This window comes from Sinohyriopsis cumingii, chromosome 4 (genome assembly GCF_028554795.1).
Source record: "Sinohyriopsis cumingii isolate HCF-2022 chromosome 4, ASM2855479v2, whole genome shotgun sequence".
NCBI lineage: Eukaryota > Metazoa > Mollusca > Bivalvia > Unionida > Unionidae > Sinohyriopsis > Sinohyriopsis cumingii.
This window is the reverse complement of record NC_142964.1, coordinates 97,757,370-97,776,743: the sequence shown is the minus strand read 5'-3', so window position 1 is coordinate 97,776,743 and position 19,374 is coordinate 97,757,370. Positions and strand designations below refer to the sequence as shown.

General features: G+C 32.4%; 1 protein-coding gene across 1 annotated transcript in view; it reads left to right on the top strand.

Annotated features, from left to right (window-relative positions):
- Positions 1–19,374, top strand: part of LOC149801736 (uncharacterized) — a 97,045-nt gene that overhangs the window by 33,688 nt on the left and 43,983 nt on the right. The window contains exons 10-13 of the mRNA XM_089956840.1: positions 8–97; positions 3,932–4,018; positions 5,809–5,961; positions 12,646–12,708. Coding sequence (XP_089812966.1) covers positions 8–97; positions 3,932–4,018; positions 5,809–5,961; positions 12,646–12,708 — 393 coding nt within the window. The remainder of the gene's footprint in view (positions 1–7; positions 98–3,931; positions 4,019–5,808; positions 5,962–12,645; positions 12,709–19,374) is intronic.

Sequence of the window (19,374 nt, the reverse complement as noted above, 5' to 3'; positions counted from 1 at the left end):
TTTTCAGTTGCAATTGGAAATAAGACCTTTTCAGGACCTTCTTCTGTACGCAATACAACTACCATGAGAGAACTGGCTTACAGAGCAGATGTGGCTGGTATGAAATAATTTTACCTTGTCACAGAGACATAAAGTATCGCTCTTTTTACTGTTGTTGTTGTGTTGATGGCTGTCATTATAGACATGGGAACCCACGCTAGGAATTTGCAGTTTGCTTCTTTTTGCTGGAATTTTTCTTTATAGTCGACTGTCATGAAACTTGATGACCAAACAAATTTTCAGTAGTGCTGCTGGCATCAGTAAATTTTAGTGGTGTTGGCACCATTCCATAGAGCTCATATTTCTGTTATTATACCTTCATCTCTATATAGGTGAGAATGTATACCTTTCTGTTCATATATCTGTCTTTCCATTCATCCATCCTGTTCAATCTAATGTTACTAAAATAAGTTTTGCAATATTGATGGATTGGCATTGAAGTTTCTAAATAATTTGGTCATCACTGAAACTGTATGTATCGACCAATCACTTTGCTCCCACAGACTTTGTTAGGGTTATTGCCCTTTATATCTGGTAGCTTGATGCAGTATATGCTAGTGCAACTAGTCCAACAGTTTTTAATGGAATGACATGAAAACTGGTATTTATTATGGTCATCACTTTGTGCAAATCACTTTGCTGTCACAACTCTTTCAGGTCTAGTGCCCTTTTTGTCTTTTACCTCAATGCTATATATGACAGTCTCAATAGAGCAACGTGTTCTGCAGCTTTTGATGGATTGCCATGAAACATGGTGAATATTATTGTCATCACCTGAAGAAGCACATATTGACAAATCACTTACTCAAGCAAATTTTGTTAGAGTTATTGCCCTTTTTGTACTGCAGATGAATGCCGTGTAAGACAGAATCCTATGAATGCAGACTTCGTATATATTACAGTCATCATTTAATAACACATAAGAGGTTAATGAGAATTAGATTAAAGTGTTTAAGATACAGCATAATATGTTTTGCTGGCACAGAAAAATTCAATATTATTTACTTTAAATTACATTATTTCATATCCATGAATGAAAAACAGGAACAGATACTAATAAGTAAATGGCAGCACATGACATCTGTGTACTGCAGACAGCTTGTAACATGTCCACAAAAAAAAATGGTGTAATTTGTTCAGATGTTGTAAACAGATAATGGTATGTTTGGGCAAAAATTGTCATAAATGGTGTTGAAGAAAATAGATTTAAACTTTTCAACTGTTTAAAAATGTATAATTTTACATATTTAAGGGTTTAAGCAATCCAGAAATAGCCTGGTTGTTGTGTAATTTCTTGCATTATTCTGGGCTGTATATCTGTCTACAAGTAAGGGTTATTACACAGAAATTTTGTGGAAAAAAAACTTTGTTACTAATTGCCATCAAATAATAGTTAAATGAGTATTAAAATGTTCTTCAAATATGCATGATAATACTTTTTTTTAATATCAAATACACAAAAGGGTATATTCATTAATATTTCTTGGGTCTTGTAGGCATGTCCTTGACATTATTCTATTTGATTGTTATTGCTATCATTGAATTCTTCTTTTTCATTATTTAATAAGACATAGAAGTGATAGTCATGTCATTTTATATCAGTCTTTTTCATATAGATTATGTTATAATGTAATAATCATGTCATTTTACATCAAGTTTCTTTCATATCAGTTACATCATAATGTAGCAGTCATGTCATCTTATATCCAGTCTCATTAATATTTATTACACTGTAATGTAGTAATCATGCCATCTTATATCCAGTCTCTTCCATATTGATTACATCATAATGTAACAATCATGCAATTTTATATCCAATCTTGTTCTTACTTATCTAATTATAATGGAGCAATTGTGTCATTTTGCATCTAGTTTCATATTCATTACATTGCAATGTAACAATCATGTAATTTTACATCAAGCCTCTTTCATACTGATTACATCACAATGTAAAATAAAAATCATGCAGTTTTATGTTGACTTTTTCATATTTATTGCACTATGTTGCAACAATCATGTCATATTAATCCAGTCTCATATTGATTACATCATAATGTAACAATCATGTCAATTTACATCAAGCCTTTTTTATATTGATTCCATCATAATGTAACAATTACATCATTTTGCATCTAGTCTTTTTTGCATTGATTACATTATAATGTAACAATCATGTCATATTACATCCAGTCTCATATTGATTACATCATAATGTAGCAATCATGTCATTTTACGACAAGCCTCTTTCATATAGATTACATCATAATGTAACAATTACATCATTTTACATCCAGTCTTTTTTGTATTTATTACATCATGATGTAACAATCATGTCATATTACTTCCAGTCTCATACTGATTGTATCATAATGTAGCAATCATGTAATTTTACAAGCCTTTTTCATATTGATTCCATCATAATGTAACAATTACATCATTTTACATCCAGTCTTTTTGTATTGATTACATCACAATGTAACAATCATGTCATATTACATCCAGTCTCATATTGATTACATCATAATGTAGCAATCATGTCATTTTACAACAAGCCTCTTTCATATAGATTACATCATAATGTAACAATTACATCATTTTACATCCAGTCTTTTTTGTATTTATTACATCATGATGTAACAATCATGTCATATTACTTCCAGTCTCATACTGATTGTATCATAATGTAGCAATCATGTAATTTTACAAGCCTTTTTCATATTGATTCCATCATAATGTAACAATTACATCATTTTACATCCAGTCTTTTTGTATTGATTACATCACAATGTAACAATCATGTCATATTACATCCAGTCTCATATTGATTACATCATAATGTAGCAGTCATGTCATTTTACAACAAGCCTCTTTCATACAGATTACATCATAATGTAACAATTACATCATTTTACCTCCAGTCTATTTTGTATTCATTACATCATAATGAAGCTATTATGTCATTTTGAGTTGCACAGTATACTTTGCTTTTTCAAAAGTAGACTAATGAAAGAAACAAAACTGACATGCATACAGTGTTTTTTTTTTAAAGCCATGATATTACTACACTCTTAAGGGTCATATTTAGGCAGAATATTCAAGGAAATGCCTATTTTGTATCACCTGAGATAAGTGATGTGGCCTCAAAGTTCATAGGAATTCCATAGTCTGATTTAGTAGTGTCAGTAAAACTCTGACATCTGCCTATTTTACCTTTTTAAAATTCATGTGCCAAAACAATTTCCGTGAAAACTAAAAGTTTGTAATTATTTTGTGTCTGTAATTACTTTGTGTCTGTAATTACTTTTCCCTAAATGTTGCTGAAAGTCCACTTATTTTCCATGAAACCTCCACTGACGAAATAATTCAAGTCTTTGCTAAACTTCCACTGAACTGTTTGGTTTCCACTGAAAAATCGTGTATATATTTCAGCTAAAAAAAATCCACTGATATTCTCCACTGATTTTCCACCTGGGCTGCTTAAATTCTTTGCTCAGTTTCCACAGAAATCATTTGCATAAATATTTTTGGCTAACAACATTCTGCTGTTTTGGTACTACATTTTGTGTTGTTAAGTTGGTTTCCATCAAGCAGTAGTGTACAAGAGTTCCACTGACATTCCACTAGATTCCAGCTGATACTTATCCATATCATTTTTATCAAAATGCTACTTACTTTCCACTGAGATTAGGCATCATCAAGAAAAGTAGGTCACAGTGCCATCTGCATGTTTGCTTTAGAGAAAATTTTGTTCCTTTCTGAATTTTCTTGGTTTTCAGATTTGTGATAACAATAAACTTTTCCATGTTAAGAGACTTTACAAATATTGATTTTAAATTAATTTCATCATCATCATTCTTATCTCATGCATTCTCTCCTTTCATTTTTTTGACAGTTGGGCTGGACAATTTGAATAAAGTGATAGAGGGATTTGAAACTCCATCAAATGCCTATTACAATGAACCTGACTTGTTTACAAAAGGTAAACATTCAATGTACATCCAATTTTTTTTAATTGTAACATTCTGCTTTAATATAAAATTTCTGAAGATGATAAAAGTTAAATTTTCTACGATGAGCAAATGTTGTTTTATGTTATTATGTGACATTTTAGTTTAATTTATATAATATATAAAACCAAATGCTGTGGTACCATGAACCTTTATATTTGTATTATGTAAAACATAATAATTTGATCCCTTTTTGTAAGACCCTTAAGGCAGCATGATATTTTACATAGCTTATAATGTACCCTGGTACAAGGTGGTGCCACCTAAAACATGGTACATTTTTGTGGCTACCCTTAATAGTGTCATAGCTAGGAGCCACCTAAAACATGGTACATTTTTGTGGCTACCCTTAATAGTGTCATATCAAGGAGCCACCTAAAACATGGTACATTTTTGTGGGTATTATTGCAGTCCCTAATCTGCTGTAACTCTGCAGGTGTGAAGAGAGTGGTTTTTCATTTCCCATTTTATTAAACCCTAATGCTCCTAGTTCTACATGCTGACTTCCTGCACTATGTTTGACCCTGGCTTATAGACAGTCCTAGCAGACTTCAGAGAAAGCATTCTCTGAAGACCTTTTCGTGCAAACTTATGGTCTGATTGTGGTAACTGCAGACCCTTTATCTGACCCTAGTCTACTTACCAAAATGCACAAAACCTAAATCGTATAATCCAGTTCAAGCCGTATATCTGCTCTCCACACACACTTTTTTGCAACCTTTAATGTACATTAGAATTTCTCAAAATATTGTAATAAGTTGGCTATTACTTGTAAAATTTATCCGTATCAGCTAATTAATGCCAAATTAAACTGTAACTACTTAACTGTATAATAAGCACTTTTCATCTACTAAGATAGCTTCAAATTTCACAACATTTCGTAATTAAACTAAATGCTTGACTATTTAGGGAAACTTGCTATCATTGATTTATTTATAGTAGATCTACAAACACACAATCCCATCACTTTAATGGCTTCTTTGTTTTGATATTGTCTTTTCCTGCACTGCAGACTAACTCCATTGTCCATGATTGGCTGCAGATAATATTATATTTAACAGGAATCACAGCCTCTATTGTGTCGGACATGCAATTATTAAATTTATCAAGAGAAATTAGAAAATATATATACAAATGTATTTCTTTCCTAAACTATGATAAATACCATATCACCTTAAATAACTAAATATAGCCTTATTATAGTAAAACCATTAACAAGGTCATAGTAAGGAGCCATTTGCAAACCAATGAAGCATACTTTATTACCATCTGTACTTGCTTATAAGTCCATCTGCAGACCAAACAGACCCAGATTGTCCTTCACATGATCGATCTGAGTCTGTGCATTTTGATAGAACAAATAACATAGACCCTGATCTGCTGGCCATTAGGTTAGAATCTATGTTGCTTAAAGTTGGACTTATCAGTGAATATTTACTGTATGCCCAGGAGGTGTTATAACTACAGAGACTAATACTAACTGTCCTATTATCAGTCCCAATGGAAGATTATGGAGTCACTTCAGAGCCTTCCCATTCAGATTATTTAATGAGTATTCCAGCAAACATTTGAGCTTCTCAGTTTAAGTATTAACTTCTCGCACAGATAATCATTTACAAAATATAAAAGTTTGCTGGAAGTCTTCAGTAGAAGAAACACCATAGAGCCTATATTACACAATTGCAGGTACATGTAAATATTGGATAACAAATGTTTATTTTGTTCTCCTGGTTTTTCAAATTTGTAAACTTTTGTCTTGAAGCTAAAGAGCAACAGAAAGAGAGAGATAGAGCAAAGAGCACCATATCATCTCCACCTCCCCCTTCCCCATGTACTCCCAAAGATAGACACCTTACTGACCCTGATGTTCCCTACCAACCTGCCCCACCCCTACCAAGACAGACGGACCAAGCAGGTATATATATATATATAATATATATAAATGTCAATGCACACAATAAAAATCATATATATATATATTATATATATATATATATATATATATATATATATATATATATATATATATATATATTTATATGATCTTTTTGTGCATTGACAAGTATCAGATACAAAACAATGACACATTAAATATGTCTTGTTCAAATGAAGCATTAAAAATGATATTTCACCCTTATAAATAGCTGTGTTTCACCTTCACATAAACAAGCAAAATCAAAATTGCATCATTAGTTTGTCTGTCATGTGACTTGTTTGTAAATGGAGCTATTTAATCTTGTTAATCAAAGTGAAGTTTTCTATGACTTTCAAGAGTCTGTTATCTCTCAGTTAGATTGTACCACAGGAAAAGAACTAATCTTACCTTGCTGCAAGTTTGAAGTGCAAACACTGCTTTCATGTTTATCACTTTGCCAGGAATCAAAAGCAAATATTTACTAATAATATTCTGAGTACAGTTGATTTTTTGCTTTAAAAAAAAAATATTTTTCAAATTTGATTTGCTTTCTTCCTTTCTTAAAGTCCTGTCATTAGGAACTTTACATTCCCACAAACAATATTCACTAAGAATTCCAATCAAGACAAAATTTATGTGTATTTGAAGCAATAGATGTCATTAGCTTATTATTACCTGTAGAATAATTTTCATGTGATTTTTTTCTTTGAGTGAGAAAGTGACAAGTGATATCAAAAAGCTGTAAAAATGAATGAAAAAATATAAATATTAGAGATCATATGCATATTGTAGTTTTCATATTATTTACGTTGTGTTATTCTAACAAAGACTCAAATCTTTCCTTCATTTTTTAATTACTTATTTTTATTAATTTATTAACAAAATCAAGTATTTAATTTTAAAATGCTGGGCTTCAGCATTTATTTTAGAACACTAAATATTCAAGTGGACAATATCTGTTAATAATAATAATAATAATAATAATAATAATATAATAATAATAATAATAATAATATAATTAATTATTATTATTATTATTATTATCATTATTATGTTTTAATAATATCTACAAATAAAGCCATTCTTTTTAAATCATGGCTTGACAGTTTAACAGTGAAAAATTTGTAAGGAAATACGTTCAGATTAATTTGGAAAATACACAAAAGATTAATATCACTTGATGAATGATTTTAAATCATAAACTTCTACTTGTGTAGAAAATGTTTACTTTGGCAAGGCACTTTACTCCAATTGCCTTGGCACTAAAAAATATACTTGTGTTTTTGTGCCTTAAAGCAGCAAACCATACCAAACCAAAACCCAAACAATATACTTTGGTCAAATACAGTTTTATTTTCATAACTTGTGTAAATTGATGAAATGTTTTTTTTAAAGCTCAAATTCATATTAGTAAGTTTTAGTTTTGTTAACTAACAACAACAGCAACAGTAATTATAATAATCATCATATGATCACATTATAATTAAGTCCAAAGCCATACAAATTGTAATTAATACCTTACAAAAAGTATTTGATATGAAATACAACAAGTTCCTAAACAATGTAGATTATCAGAAAATGAGAAACGGTTTTGGATTATTATTTATTTGCTACATGTAAATATGCAACATTTTGCCCAGAATACACCATTTATTTTTTGTTTTAAGATGTTGTTGCCTTGACGTTAAAAAGATGCTAGTATATACCTTGATTTGCATTTCAAACCCCATATCTATATTTTCATCTAAGTTTATACAAACATATTTTTATCTCTAGATAATGTCATTGTGGCAAAATAATTATTTAAAGGAAGACAAAGGAAGTTGTTTAAAGGAAGACAACTGAAGCAAAACAGACATACTAAAATGCAAGATAAGCCTTTGTTAGATTGGGTTGCTGGCAGTAAGATAAGCGTTTGTTAGATTGGGTTGCTGGCAGTAAGATAAGTGTTTGTTAGACTGGGTTGCTGGCAGTAAGATAAGTCTTTGTTAGATTGGGTTACTGGCAGTAAGATAAGCGTTTGTTAGACTGAGTTGTTGGCAGTAAGATAAGTATTTGTTAGACAGGGTATCTGGCAGCAAGATAGCATTTGTTAGACTGGGTTGCTGGCAGTAAGATAAGTGTTTGTTAGACTGGGTTGCTGGCAGTAAGATAAGCATTTGTTATACTGGGTTGCTGGCAGTAAGATAAGCATTTGTTAGACTGGGTTGCTGGCAAGATAAGTGTTTGTTAGACTGGGTTGCTGGCAGTAAGATAAGCATTTGTTATACTGGGTTGCTGGCAGTAAGATAAGCATTTGTTAGATTGGGTTGCTGGCAGCAAGATATCATTTGTTAGACTGGGTTGATGGCAGTAAGATAAGTGTTTGTTAGACTGGGTTGCTGGCAGTAAGATAAGCATTTTTTAGACTGGGTTGCTGGCATTAAGACAAGCATTTGTTAGACAGGGTTGCTGGCAGTACCGATCAGATAAATTGGGAAGTAATTCACTTCAATCTCCTGTTGAAAAGTTTGCATAAATCTGACTATTAGATGAACAGATTTAGTTTTCAATGACATTTGATAGATTTGTTCCAATAGTAGTGTATCAAAATGCCTGTTTGTAAATGGGCCATTGGACTAGAAAGGATGGCTAGCATATACAGCTGTGATTGATCAGATAATTGGAGCAAGGTTTTGAAATACCTAACAGCTAATAGTTTATTTTGTGGTACATTGAGATGTAGGTTAACTATAGCCAATGGTTATTAATGGGTGATGAATCAGGTGTCAATTTTCACCCATTACTCATCATTTCAAGTGGTTGCCAATCAGAGCCTGATGAAGGTCATTTTCCCTCTGTGGCTGCTAAGTTGACTGATCGTAGTTTAAAATCTGCTCCCTTTTTAGTGTGCAGTCCTTGCCATAATAATCAGATATATATATTATCTTCAGTAATGGGATTAGAGTGGGCTTCAGTAATGAGATTAGGCTAGACTTCAATAATGAGATTTGACTGGATTTCAGTAATGAGATTAGACTGGACTTCAGTAATGAGATCAGGCTAGACTTCAGTAATGAGATTAGACTGGGCTTCAGTAATGATATTAGGCTAGACTTCAGTAATGAGATTAGACTGGACTTCAGTAATGAGATCAGGCTAGACTTAAGTAATGAGATTAAGCTAGACTTCATTAATGAGATTAGACTGGACTTCAGTAATGAGATTAGACTGGACTTCAGTAATGAGATTAGATTGGACTTCAGTAATGAGATTAGACTGGACTAAGAAGGTTCAGACTTTTTGCATAGTTTACCATTATTATGGTGGAAGAAACCTTGAAACCTTACAACATGGGGAAAAAAGATCAACCCCATATGGTTTATTAATAAACTTTTGAATAATTAAGCACTTGATAGTGAACCTGATTCCAAACTTGCAATATGAGTGTTGGATCAATTAATTACCTATACCTCCTTGCTTGTATGCTATAAATGGTTGGATAAATTGGTTACCTAGGCCTCTTAGCTTTTATGCTATAAGTGCTTGGATCAATTAATTACTAAGGCTTCTTGGTTTATATTCTGTAAGTGATTGGACCAGTTAATTACACAGGCCTTCTGACTTATGCTATAAGTGGTTTTTATGCATGTTGGACCACTTTATCATGTAGGCCTTCTAGTTTATATGCTATAAATGATTGGACACATTAATTACCTAGTCCTCCTAGCTTATATGCTATAGGTGGTTTTTATGCATGTTGGACCAAATAATAATGTAGGCCTCCTAGCTGATATGCTATAAATAGTTGGACCAATAAATTACCTTGGCCTCCTAGCTTATATGCTATAAATGGTTGGACCAATTAATTACCTAGGACTCCCAGCTTATATGATACAGGTGTTTTTTATGAGTGTTGGACCAATTGATTAACTAGACCATCAAGCTTATATGCTATAAATGGTTGGACCAATTAATTACCTTGGCCTCCTAGCTTATATACTATGAATGGTAGGACCAATTCATTAACTTGGCCTCCTAGCTTATATGCTATAAATGGGTTTTAGCTAATATTTCAAGTGGGTGACCAGAAGTTTGGATTAGGTGTAGTAGACAAAAAACATATTCTAACATGAAATTTGAGACTTTTAAAACAAAATCCAGTTGAAGAGTCTAAATAGCAAATTGTTTGTGCCAGCTTTTAACATGGACGCTTATTACACTGAAGTTAATCATTTTATCTTTTCATCATGAACACATTGTATTTACTTGCTTATAAATTGAGTACAAATCCAAACTGCATAAACCCAGATCTGCTGTTTCATAATACAGTCTGGCAGATTTGGGCCTGTGCAGTTTGTTAGGAGTAATGCATTAGAACAAACAACATTGACCCTGATTAACAATTATATTATGTAAAAGTAAATTAGGATTTATGTTGTCTGCCATTGAACCTGACTTATAAGCAAGTATGTACAGTATTTTTATGCAAAGAAGAACGAACTTAAATATCTTGAGTAAACAATTGCTAGTGACAAGAGTAGAAGTTTAGAAGACATAACATAAAATAAAAATGCAGGAGCATTGTGATGTCACTGATTACTGTAAATAGGTAAATACGCCTCTGTTCTTTTACAAAATTGTGATGTGCCATTTGTATGATTTGAACATCTATACCTGGAAATCATCCAGAAAATCCACAGGCACAAATGATAAGTCCTTTCTTTTGAAAAGGAAAAGCTAAACGTTTTGAAATTATTTACATCTTTTATCACCATATATCTTTGGTCTGAATCAACAAAGCTTACTATAGTTTCTGACAGAGAATTATTATTCCATGATGGGGACAATAAGAGATAATTAGTACATGTATTGGTTATTAATATTCATTCTTTCATGATGGGGGCAATAGGAGATAATTAATTTTGGTTATTAATATTCATTCTTTCTTGACGTGGGCAATAGGAGATAATTATTATTGGTTATTAATATCCATTCTTTCTTGACGTGGGCAATAGGAGATAATTAATTTTGGTTATTAATATTCATTCTTTCTTGACGTGGGCAATAGGAGATAATTATTATTGGTTATTAATATCCATTCTTTCTTGACGTGGGCAATAGGAGATAATTATTATTGGTTATTAATATTCATTCTTTCATGATGGGGGCAATAGGAGATAATTATTATTGGTTATTAATATCCATTCTTTCATGATGGGGGCAATAGGAGATAGTTATTATTGGTTATTAATATTCATTCTTTCATGATGGGGGCAATAGGAGATAATTAATTTTGGTTATTAATATTCATTCTTTCTTGACGTGGGCAATAGGAGATAATTATTATTGGTTATTAATATCCATTCTTTCTTGACGTGGGCAATAGGAGATAATTATTATTGGTTATTAATATTCATTCTTTCATGATGGGGGCAATAGGAGATAATTATTATTGGTTATTAATATCCATTCTTTCATGATGGGGGCAATAGGAGATAATTATTATTGGTTATTAATATTCATTCTTTCATGATGGGGGCAATAGGAGATAATTATTATTGGTTATTAATATTCATTCTTTCATGATGGGGGCAATAGGAGATAATTATTATTGGTTATTAATATTCATTCTTTCATGATGGGGGCAATAGGAGATAATTATTATTGGTTATTAATATTCATTCTTTCATGATGTGGGCAATAGGAGATAATTAGTATTGGTTATTAATATCCATTCTTTCTTGACGTGGGCAATAGGAGATAATTAGTATTGGTTATTAATATTCATTCTTTCATGATGTGGGCAATAGGAGATAATTAGTATTGGTTATTAATATTCATTCTTTCTTGATGTGGGCAATAGGAGATAATTATTATTGGTTATTAATATTCATTCTTTCTTGACATGGACAATAGGAGATAATTAGTATTGGTTATTAATATTCATTCTTTCATGATGTGGGCAATAGGAGATAATTAGTATTGGTTATTAATATTCATTCTTTCATGATGTGGGCAATAGGAGATAATTAGTATTGGTTATTAATATTCATTCTTTCTTGACGTGGGCAATAGGAGATAATTATTATTGGTTATTAATATTCATTCTTTCTTGACGTGGGCAATAGGAGATAATTAGTATTGGTTATTAATATCCATTCTTTCTTGACGTGGGCAATAGGAGATAATTATTATTGGTTATTAATATTCATTCTTTCTTGATGTGGGCAATAGGAGATAATTATTATTGGTTATTAATATTCATTCTTTCTTGATGTGGGCAATAGGAGATAATTATTATTGGTTATTAATATTCATTCTTTCATGATGTGGGCAATAGGAGATAATTATTATTGGTTATTAATATTCATTCTTTCTTGATGTGGGCAATAGGAGATAATTATTATTGGTTATTAATATTCATTCTTTCATGATGTGGGCAATAGGAGATAGTTATTATTGTTTATTAATATTCATTCTTTCATGATGTGGACAATAGGAGATAATTATTATTGGTTATTAATATTCATTCTTTCTTGATGTGGGCAATAGGAGATAATTATTATTGGTTATTAATATTCATTCTTTCTTGACGTGGGCAATAGGAGATAATTATTATTGGTTATTAATATTCATTCTTTTATTTACTGAGAATCATGTAATTCCTCAGACAGATTTATATTCATCCATATTGTATTTTAGATACAGTTTTAAGAAGAAATCAAGTTAAGTCTGCTGGAAGAAATAGAACAGTGTATATGTCTGGTATACATTTAATGATGACTCTTCATATTGCATAACCATTTTATTTGCATTATAACTTCTATATTTATCAAGTTAAATAATAAACCCTCCAGCAGAACATGATAGACCCAGATCTACTGTAGAATTGTACACCAGAATTTTAAGGTCTACTCTAGCCTGATGAGTGGGCAGACTTATAACATGCACTCTTTTTATGTACCTGTGTAACAATTGTTTGGATTTTATGCATAAAAGACACTTTAATTTTGGCCTGTTTCCTAATAAAATCACACAGCAAGCTTGAAATACATAGGCAAAGCATAGAAACAGAAAAAAATATACTAAAAAGTGTCAGGTTTTAATTTTAATTTCATAGGAAATGGATTAAATCAGTATTTTGAACATTACATAAAATGAGACAAAGCACAGCAATAAAACAAAAATTATTTTCGCTGCAATCAGTTTTCAAATATGAAAGTTAGTCTTCATTTGGAAGAGGAGTACATAAAGGGAGTAAATCTTGCTGGATTAAATCTATAAGGAATTCCTTATAAAAGTCAGTTTGGCAGAAGGGCTGTAATATGAGTCTTGTTCTGTCTTTTAACTCATTCGGCCCTGGAGGTTTTTGTCGTTTTCGCCTGAAATGCGAGTAGCAAAGACAGTTTGGGGGCTATTTCTGAATACATTGTAATACATTGGCTTTCAACAGAATTTCCATGAGACTAATGCCTAGTTGTATTAGAAACATCATTTTCCATTAGTTATTTTGCTTGCGCATGAGCAGAAGGGTAAAAGTTGGAGTTCTCTCTTTTTTTTTTTGTTGCTTAATGGACCCATCTTTTTTGTATGGAGACCACTCCTTATTCCAATTGCCCACCTTGGCATATTTTTTGCATAGGTTCACCAGTCTGTGTGCAGTTCAGACCAGTCTGCCTTAGATCTGAGGCCAAAAGGCTTAAAATCCGAACATGCAATTGCATTCTGACCACGTGCGGATTCTGGGTGGAGAAAAAACGGGTCCAAAAAATTAGGTTTTTCCCTCTGTATTTTGTTGTGCAAAACTTCCAGATTATTTGGTATCATTGTAGAGCTATATCTGTCTGCTTTTTTTGTAATACCACACACTTTGGTGTATCTCAAATGACCTTGATGCTGCAGAGCTTGGAAATATGGTACAGCCTCATCACGCCTACAGGCGGGATTGGGGCTGAATGAGTTAAGATGGCACATCAGTGGCACATTGGTTAGCATACCAAACTTACAATCAGAAGTGTATGGGTTAGAATCCTACCACCCGGTCAGTAAGTGTAGGCTATGTTGGTGTGTTCTTGGGCAACAATTACTTTACTTCAGTTACCTCAGCACTAAATAACCTACTTGTGTTTCTGTGCCATAATAAAAAATAAAAAAAACCTGTCTGCAAGAAAAAGATGTTGATGTTCTAGGATTATGCTGTTCACCTAAAATCATGAATAAATGAACAACAGAGACCTACACCAGCTAACACATTATACAGCATTAGATCTGGGTCTAGGTTGTTTGCTGATGGATGTGCATTATACATAATCAAGGAAAAATGGTGTGATGGTTTATGGTTATATTTATTAGTGGGAGATTGACATGTATGTAATACTGTATCCATTATCATCAGGAAGCGATGCTACAGTTAATTACATTTATTCATGGAGATATGGGTAAATTAAAAAAAAGCTCATATTTTGGCTACTGCATGTTATTTTTCTATTGATAAGCCATGGGGAAGCTGCTTATCACCATGCAACAACTTTTAAAATAAATATAAAACTCAGCCTTGTTATAACCTGTTTTATTATCATCTGATTACAAGTATAATGTGGTACTACTATTAACATAATAAAACTATTGTATCTGAATTGGTTTATCAAGTGTATGACAAGACTGGTTCAAAGAAGACAATCTAAAACTTAGCATTGTATCTTTATTTCCTTGTGAAAACCACATTTGACAAATTTGATTATTTCTGTATGCTTTGGTTTGGCACACACATAGCTCTAGCTATACCATGGTTTAATTAATAACATTGTTCTCATTATTCTGCTGTTCATTAAATAACGCTGTTCTCATTATACCATTGTTTGGTAGATAACACTCTTCTCACTATTATACATTTTGGTACATAACACTGTTCTCATTATAACACGGTTTGGTACATAACACTGTTCTCATTATATCATAGTTTGTTACATAACACTGTTCTCACTATACTCCAGTCTGGCACATGATGCATTTGGTAGCTATGAACTCCATACTACCAAGTTATGATGAGGATGAGATGTATGCATGTTTGTATAGGCACATGAGCACATTCCACACTATTTAGTGCTGAATAAGTTCAGGTATCCCCAAAAAGGTATTCAATAGTCAGTGAATGGGTAAAATCTTTAAAATACAAAATAAGATTTTCTGTATAAACTGTACTCTTTTTTAAAAAGTTCAGGAATTTCTCAGCCGTAATATCATCATGAAATGTATCCCAGTGTACAAAGTCTGCCTCCTTGAATCACCTCTTATGATATACAGGAGGAGGTACAAGACCTTTTCTATATCCCAAGCCCACATGGTGCTTTCTTAAATAAAAATTTGGCATACTTTGTAATTGTTTTAAGAAATTATAGACTTGTTTTAAAGAATGGACTTGCCATTGGAAAATTTTCAGCAACTAATAAAGCAGGAGTGGTTATAACCATACTTAGGTGTCATTTGTTTTAGGGTTTCTTGTTGCATGCTTTGTAATAATATTAATACAATAATAATAATAATAATAATAATAATAATAATAATAATAATAATAATGATAATAATAATAATGACTTTATTTAAAGAGGGTGACACAATTAGTTGCAGGGAACTAATCCTCCATTTGGCCCTCTATTATATGCATATTGACATTTAAAATATATGTACATAGTTGTACACACACACACACATACATACACACACATATGTATGCATCCACACACACACACACACACACACACAGAGCATTGAAAATAATCTATATTTGTATATTGACAGAAAAAACAGAAAATTTAAAATGAACATGCTTCAACTCAGTGCATTATGTATATACAGTACAAAAGTAATGAAACAGTATGGGAGGTTAATATATTTATATTTTAGGTTGAAATGTGTTTGTCAAATTGAACAGGTTCCTCTTTTCATCCATTGAATTAGATCATAATTAAATGCATTTATATTTGTCTTTTCTTAAATATGTAAAAAGTCATGTACATTTTTTATGTTTTAAAATTGAGATTGTAGTTCTACATCTGCTGTTTGGATTTGACTGGCAGTTCTGTAACACAAAACTGCAGAAATGATGTTTACAAAGTATGTACAATGATCATTGAAGCTGTTGCAACTTTGAAATAGACTATCGGTGTTATTAATCTTGAATTGGTTTGAAAATTTATTTGCATGCCATTGTTAAACACATGCAGTTATTCACCAGGTCATGAGGAATTTAGGAAAATGATTATGGATTGTTATGCTGTCTATCAAATGTGTTGTTGTTGACCTCATTCTTATCCACTTAATATAAGGTTATGAACAGAATATTGAAAAATATTGGTCCAGGGTCATGTGGTGCATCATATTGAAAAATATTGGGCCCAAGGTCATTTGGTGCAGAATATTGAAAACTATTGGGTCCAGGGTCATGTTGTGCAGCATATTGAAAAATATTGGGCCCAAAGTCATGTGGTACAGAATATTGTGGATTTGTTGTATTGTAATATTCGGTCAGTATCTTTTTTATTACATACTTCAATACAAGCATATTAATCTTTCTGTTATAGGAATAACACAATGGACACAAAATATTATTTCCATGCTTTATTGAACATGCCACATGCAGTTCTTTGTATCAATGAAATAAGCACCATTCAGTAATACATACTCTGTATTACTTTATACCTTTGGGAGCTCATGCATGCATGGGGTGATTCTCATTCACCTGTAAACAAAACTATGTTAATGAAGATCAAATGTCATGTAATAAAAGATACACATTATGCATTAGTATATAGTTATGTTATAACAATTTTTTGTCCTCCTAGATTTGCAATTTTGAAACTTTTGTCTTGATGCTAAACAGTAATAGAAAGAAATAGAGCAAAGAGCAGTATATCAACTCCCCCTCCCACATGTAATCCAAAAGATAGACACCTGACTGTTTTGTTCCCTACTCTTCTGTTTTAGCTTCAGTGCACAACAGTACAATTTACTTTATTCATTTAGAATTGTGTACATGAATGGAGTGAATGATGAAATGTGATGTAGCCAAACAAAACCTGTTGGTATTCAGAAAATATGACATAAAAATGAAAATTGAATATACAGTAATGAGATGAGTCAGAAAAATTCTGTCAAAGTTTGGTTGTTGTGGTTGTCCTTTTGTGATGTTGCTTTCATGGTGGTGGGTAAATTTAAAACATGCAGTGTGCACAAGGATTATTGTGGCCTATCAGTCTTAGATAATACCTGAAAATAATGATATTTGTTAATTTTGAGTCACTTGTGTTCTGTTAAATATCTATTGCAGGATAAAATAGTGTTATTCAGAATGGATAACAATGCACTGTTTATGTAAAAGAGATTGTTCATTGATACATTGTATCTGAGGTAAATTGGATTCACTCTTTCTCTTTCTTGTTTATACTAACAGCCGGAACTGTGATCACCAGCAGTCCATTTTGAATATTTGATGATTCTTTTTTCTCCTTGCAATTTAAATCTTTGGATGTATTTAGATTCCTGATCTGTTGTATATAAATAGAAATACCCAACATTGTCATTCTTAGTCAATTCTTATTAGCATTATTATAAGCTGCTTCCCTTTCTATCAGGGAATTGCCTCCCCTTAGTAGGTCAACCACAAAACCTATGATCTTGTTGCTGTGAAAAATGAAACATTTGAGGAGGTAGAGGAAGCAAAGCGTCCACAAATAGAAACCGAAAGAGAGAAGCAAAATGTCAACAGACAGAGACCGAGAGAGAGAAGCAAAGTGTCAACAGAGACCAAGAGAGAGAAGCAAAGTGTCCACAGAGAGAGAAAGAGCTGAGAGAGAAGCAAAGTGTCCACAGACAGAGACACAGAGAGAGAAGCAACACACAGAATAAGCAAAGCAATCAAAACTGAAATACCTATGTAAGTCCAAATGATTTTGACTCGAGACAAAGCTGAGGATTTACTGAAGCAGTGTCCTTGGAGTGCAGCTGTATGGGTCAAAACACTGGAAGCTAACATCAAGGATTGCATATACTTGAAATCTTTCAATACAAGTGCCTGAAAAAGATTATTGGCCAAACAGGATCGATATTGAAGATTTGCATGAAAGGACAGAATGAACATCTGTTGTCCAGATTGGGAAGAAAAGAATATGGCAAGTACTGATGTACAGAATGTTGCTGGGTGCATTGCCCTACAGTGCAATCCAGATAGGTATGAAAGAGAGGTCATCAAGAGACATCAAGGAAGAGATGAAAGAATTTTTGCCTGATATTGAACACCATCAAATGGAGGGCTCCAGACCATTATCTGTGTCACTGTCTAATAGAACCCTTATGCGTCAACTAAGGCACAATGAGGGATGAATCTGAGGCTTAAAATAAAGATGTTATTATTGTTAATAATAATAATAATAATAATAATAATAATAATAGTATTGTTTCCGTTTCTCTCAGCCCCATAGGTTATTTGCTAAATACATAATAAAAACATAAAATTTTGGCTGATAATACTTATAATGTAAAAATACTATTTTATATCAATTGATAGACAAAACAGTTTCTTTTCAAATCATTTAAACCATGAAAAATTTGCTTGTTTCACAGTTGTGCCAGCAGGAAGACATCATTACCTCATTTAGCTAACTTTCTCTTGTGGCTTTACAATGTCAAGAAGTTACCACCCATCACTATAAAGATTACCATTCCACAATCTCAGACATGTTTTGGAATCATGGAAGGGAGCCTATAGGACAAAACAAAAACATTTCAGACCAAGTTCTAGCAAACTTTGACCTGTCATGACATAAAGCCTTGGCTTTGTAGCCCAAAAGGTATTGACCATGGGATCTGGCATGGATGGATAAAACCCCTTTTGAACCACTATCTAGATCATTGTTAGCTCATCTCTCATAAAACTTGCTTCCTAGTTGCTCTAGCCACAAGTGTTATAACTCAATTAGCAATATGCTTGTCAGACAATACAAATTGTCTGCATTTCTGTCATGATGGTTTAATTTCACTCTTGATGGTCCAAGCTTTCATTGCTTAGAATAGGCTACTGTTCGTGGGCAAATAAGTTATTTGTGGTTATGGACTTGATATATTGATAACTGTCACAAGATTGGATGAAGTTATTGCTCATTTTGGACCATGAGGTAGGACAGTCACTTTGAACATACAATTTTAGTGCAGCTGTTCCCTTATAATGAATTGGGATGGCAGAGATGACTTTCCCTAGCTTTTACCTCCAAGATCTGTCATCCCAAATGTTTAGTTTGACCTGGTGGGACCTATCATCTCAAAGGGTTTAGTTTGACCTGGTGGGACCTATCATCCCAAAGGGTTTAGTTTGACCTGGTGGGACCTATCATCCCAAAGGGTTTAGTTTGACCTGCTGGGACCTATCATCACAAAAGG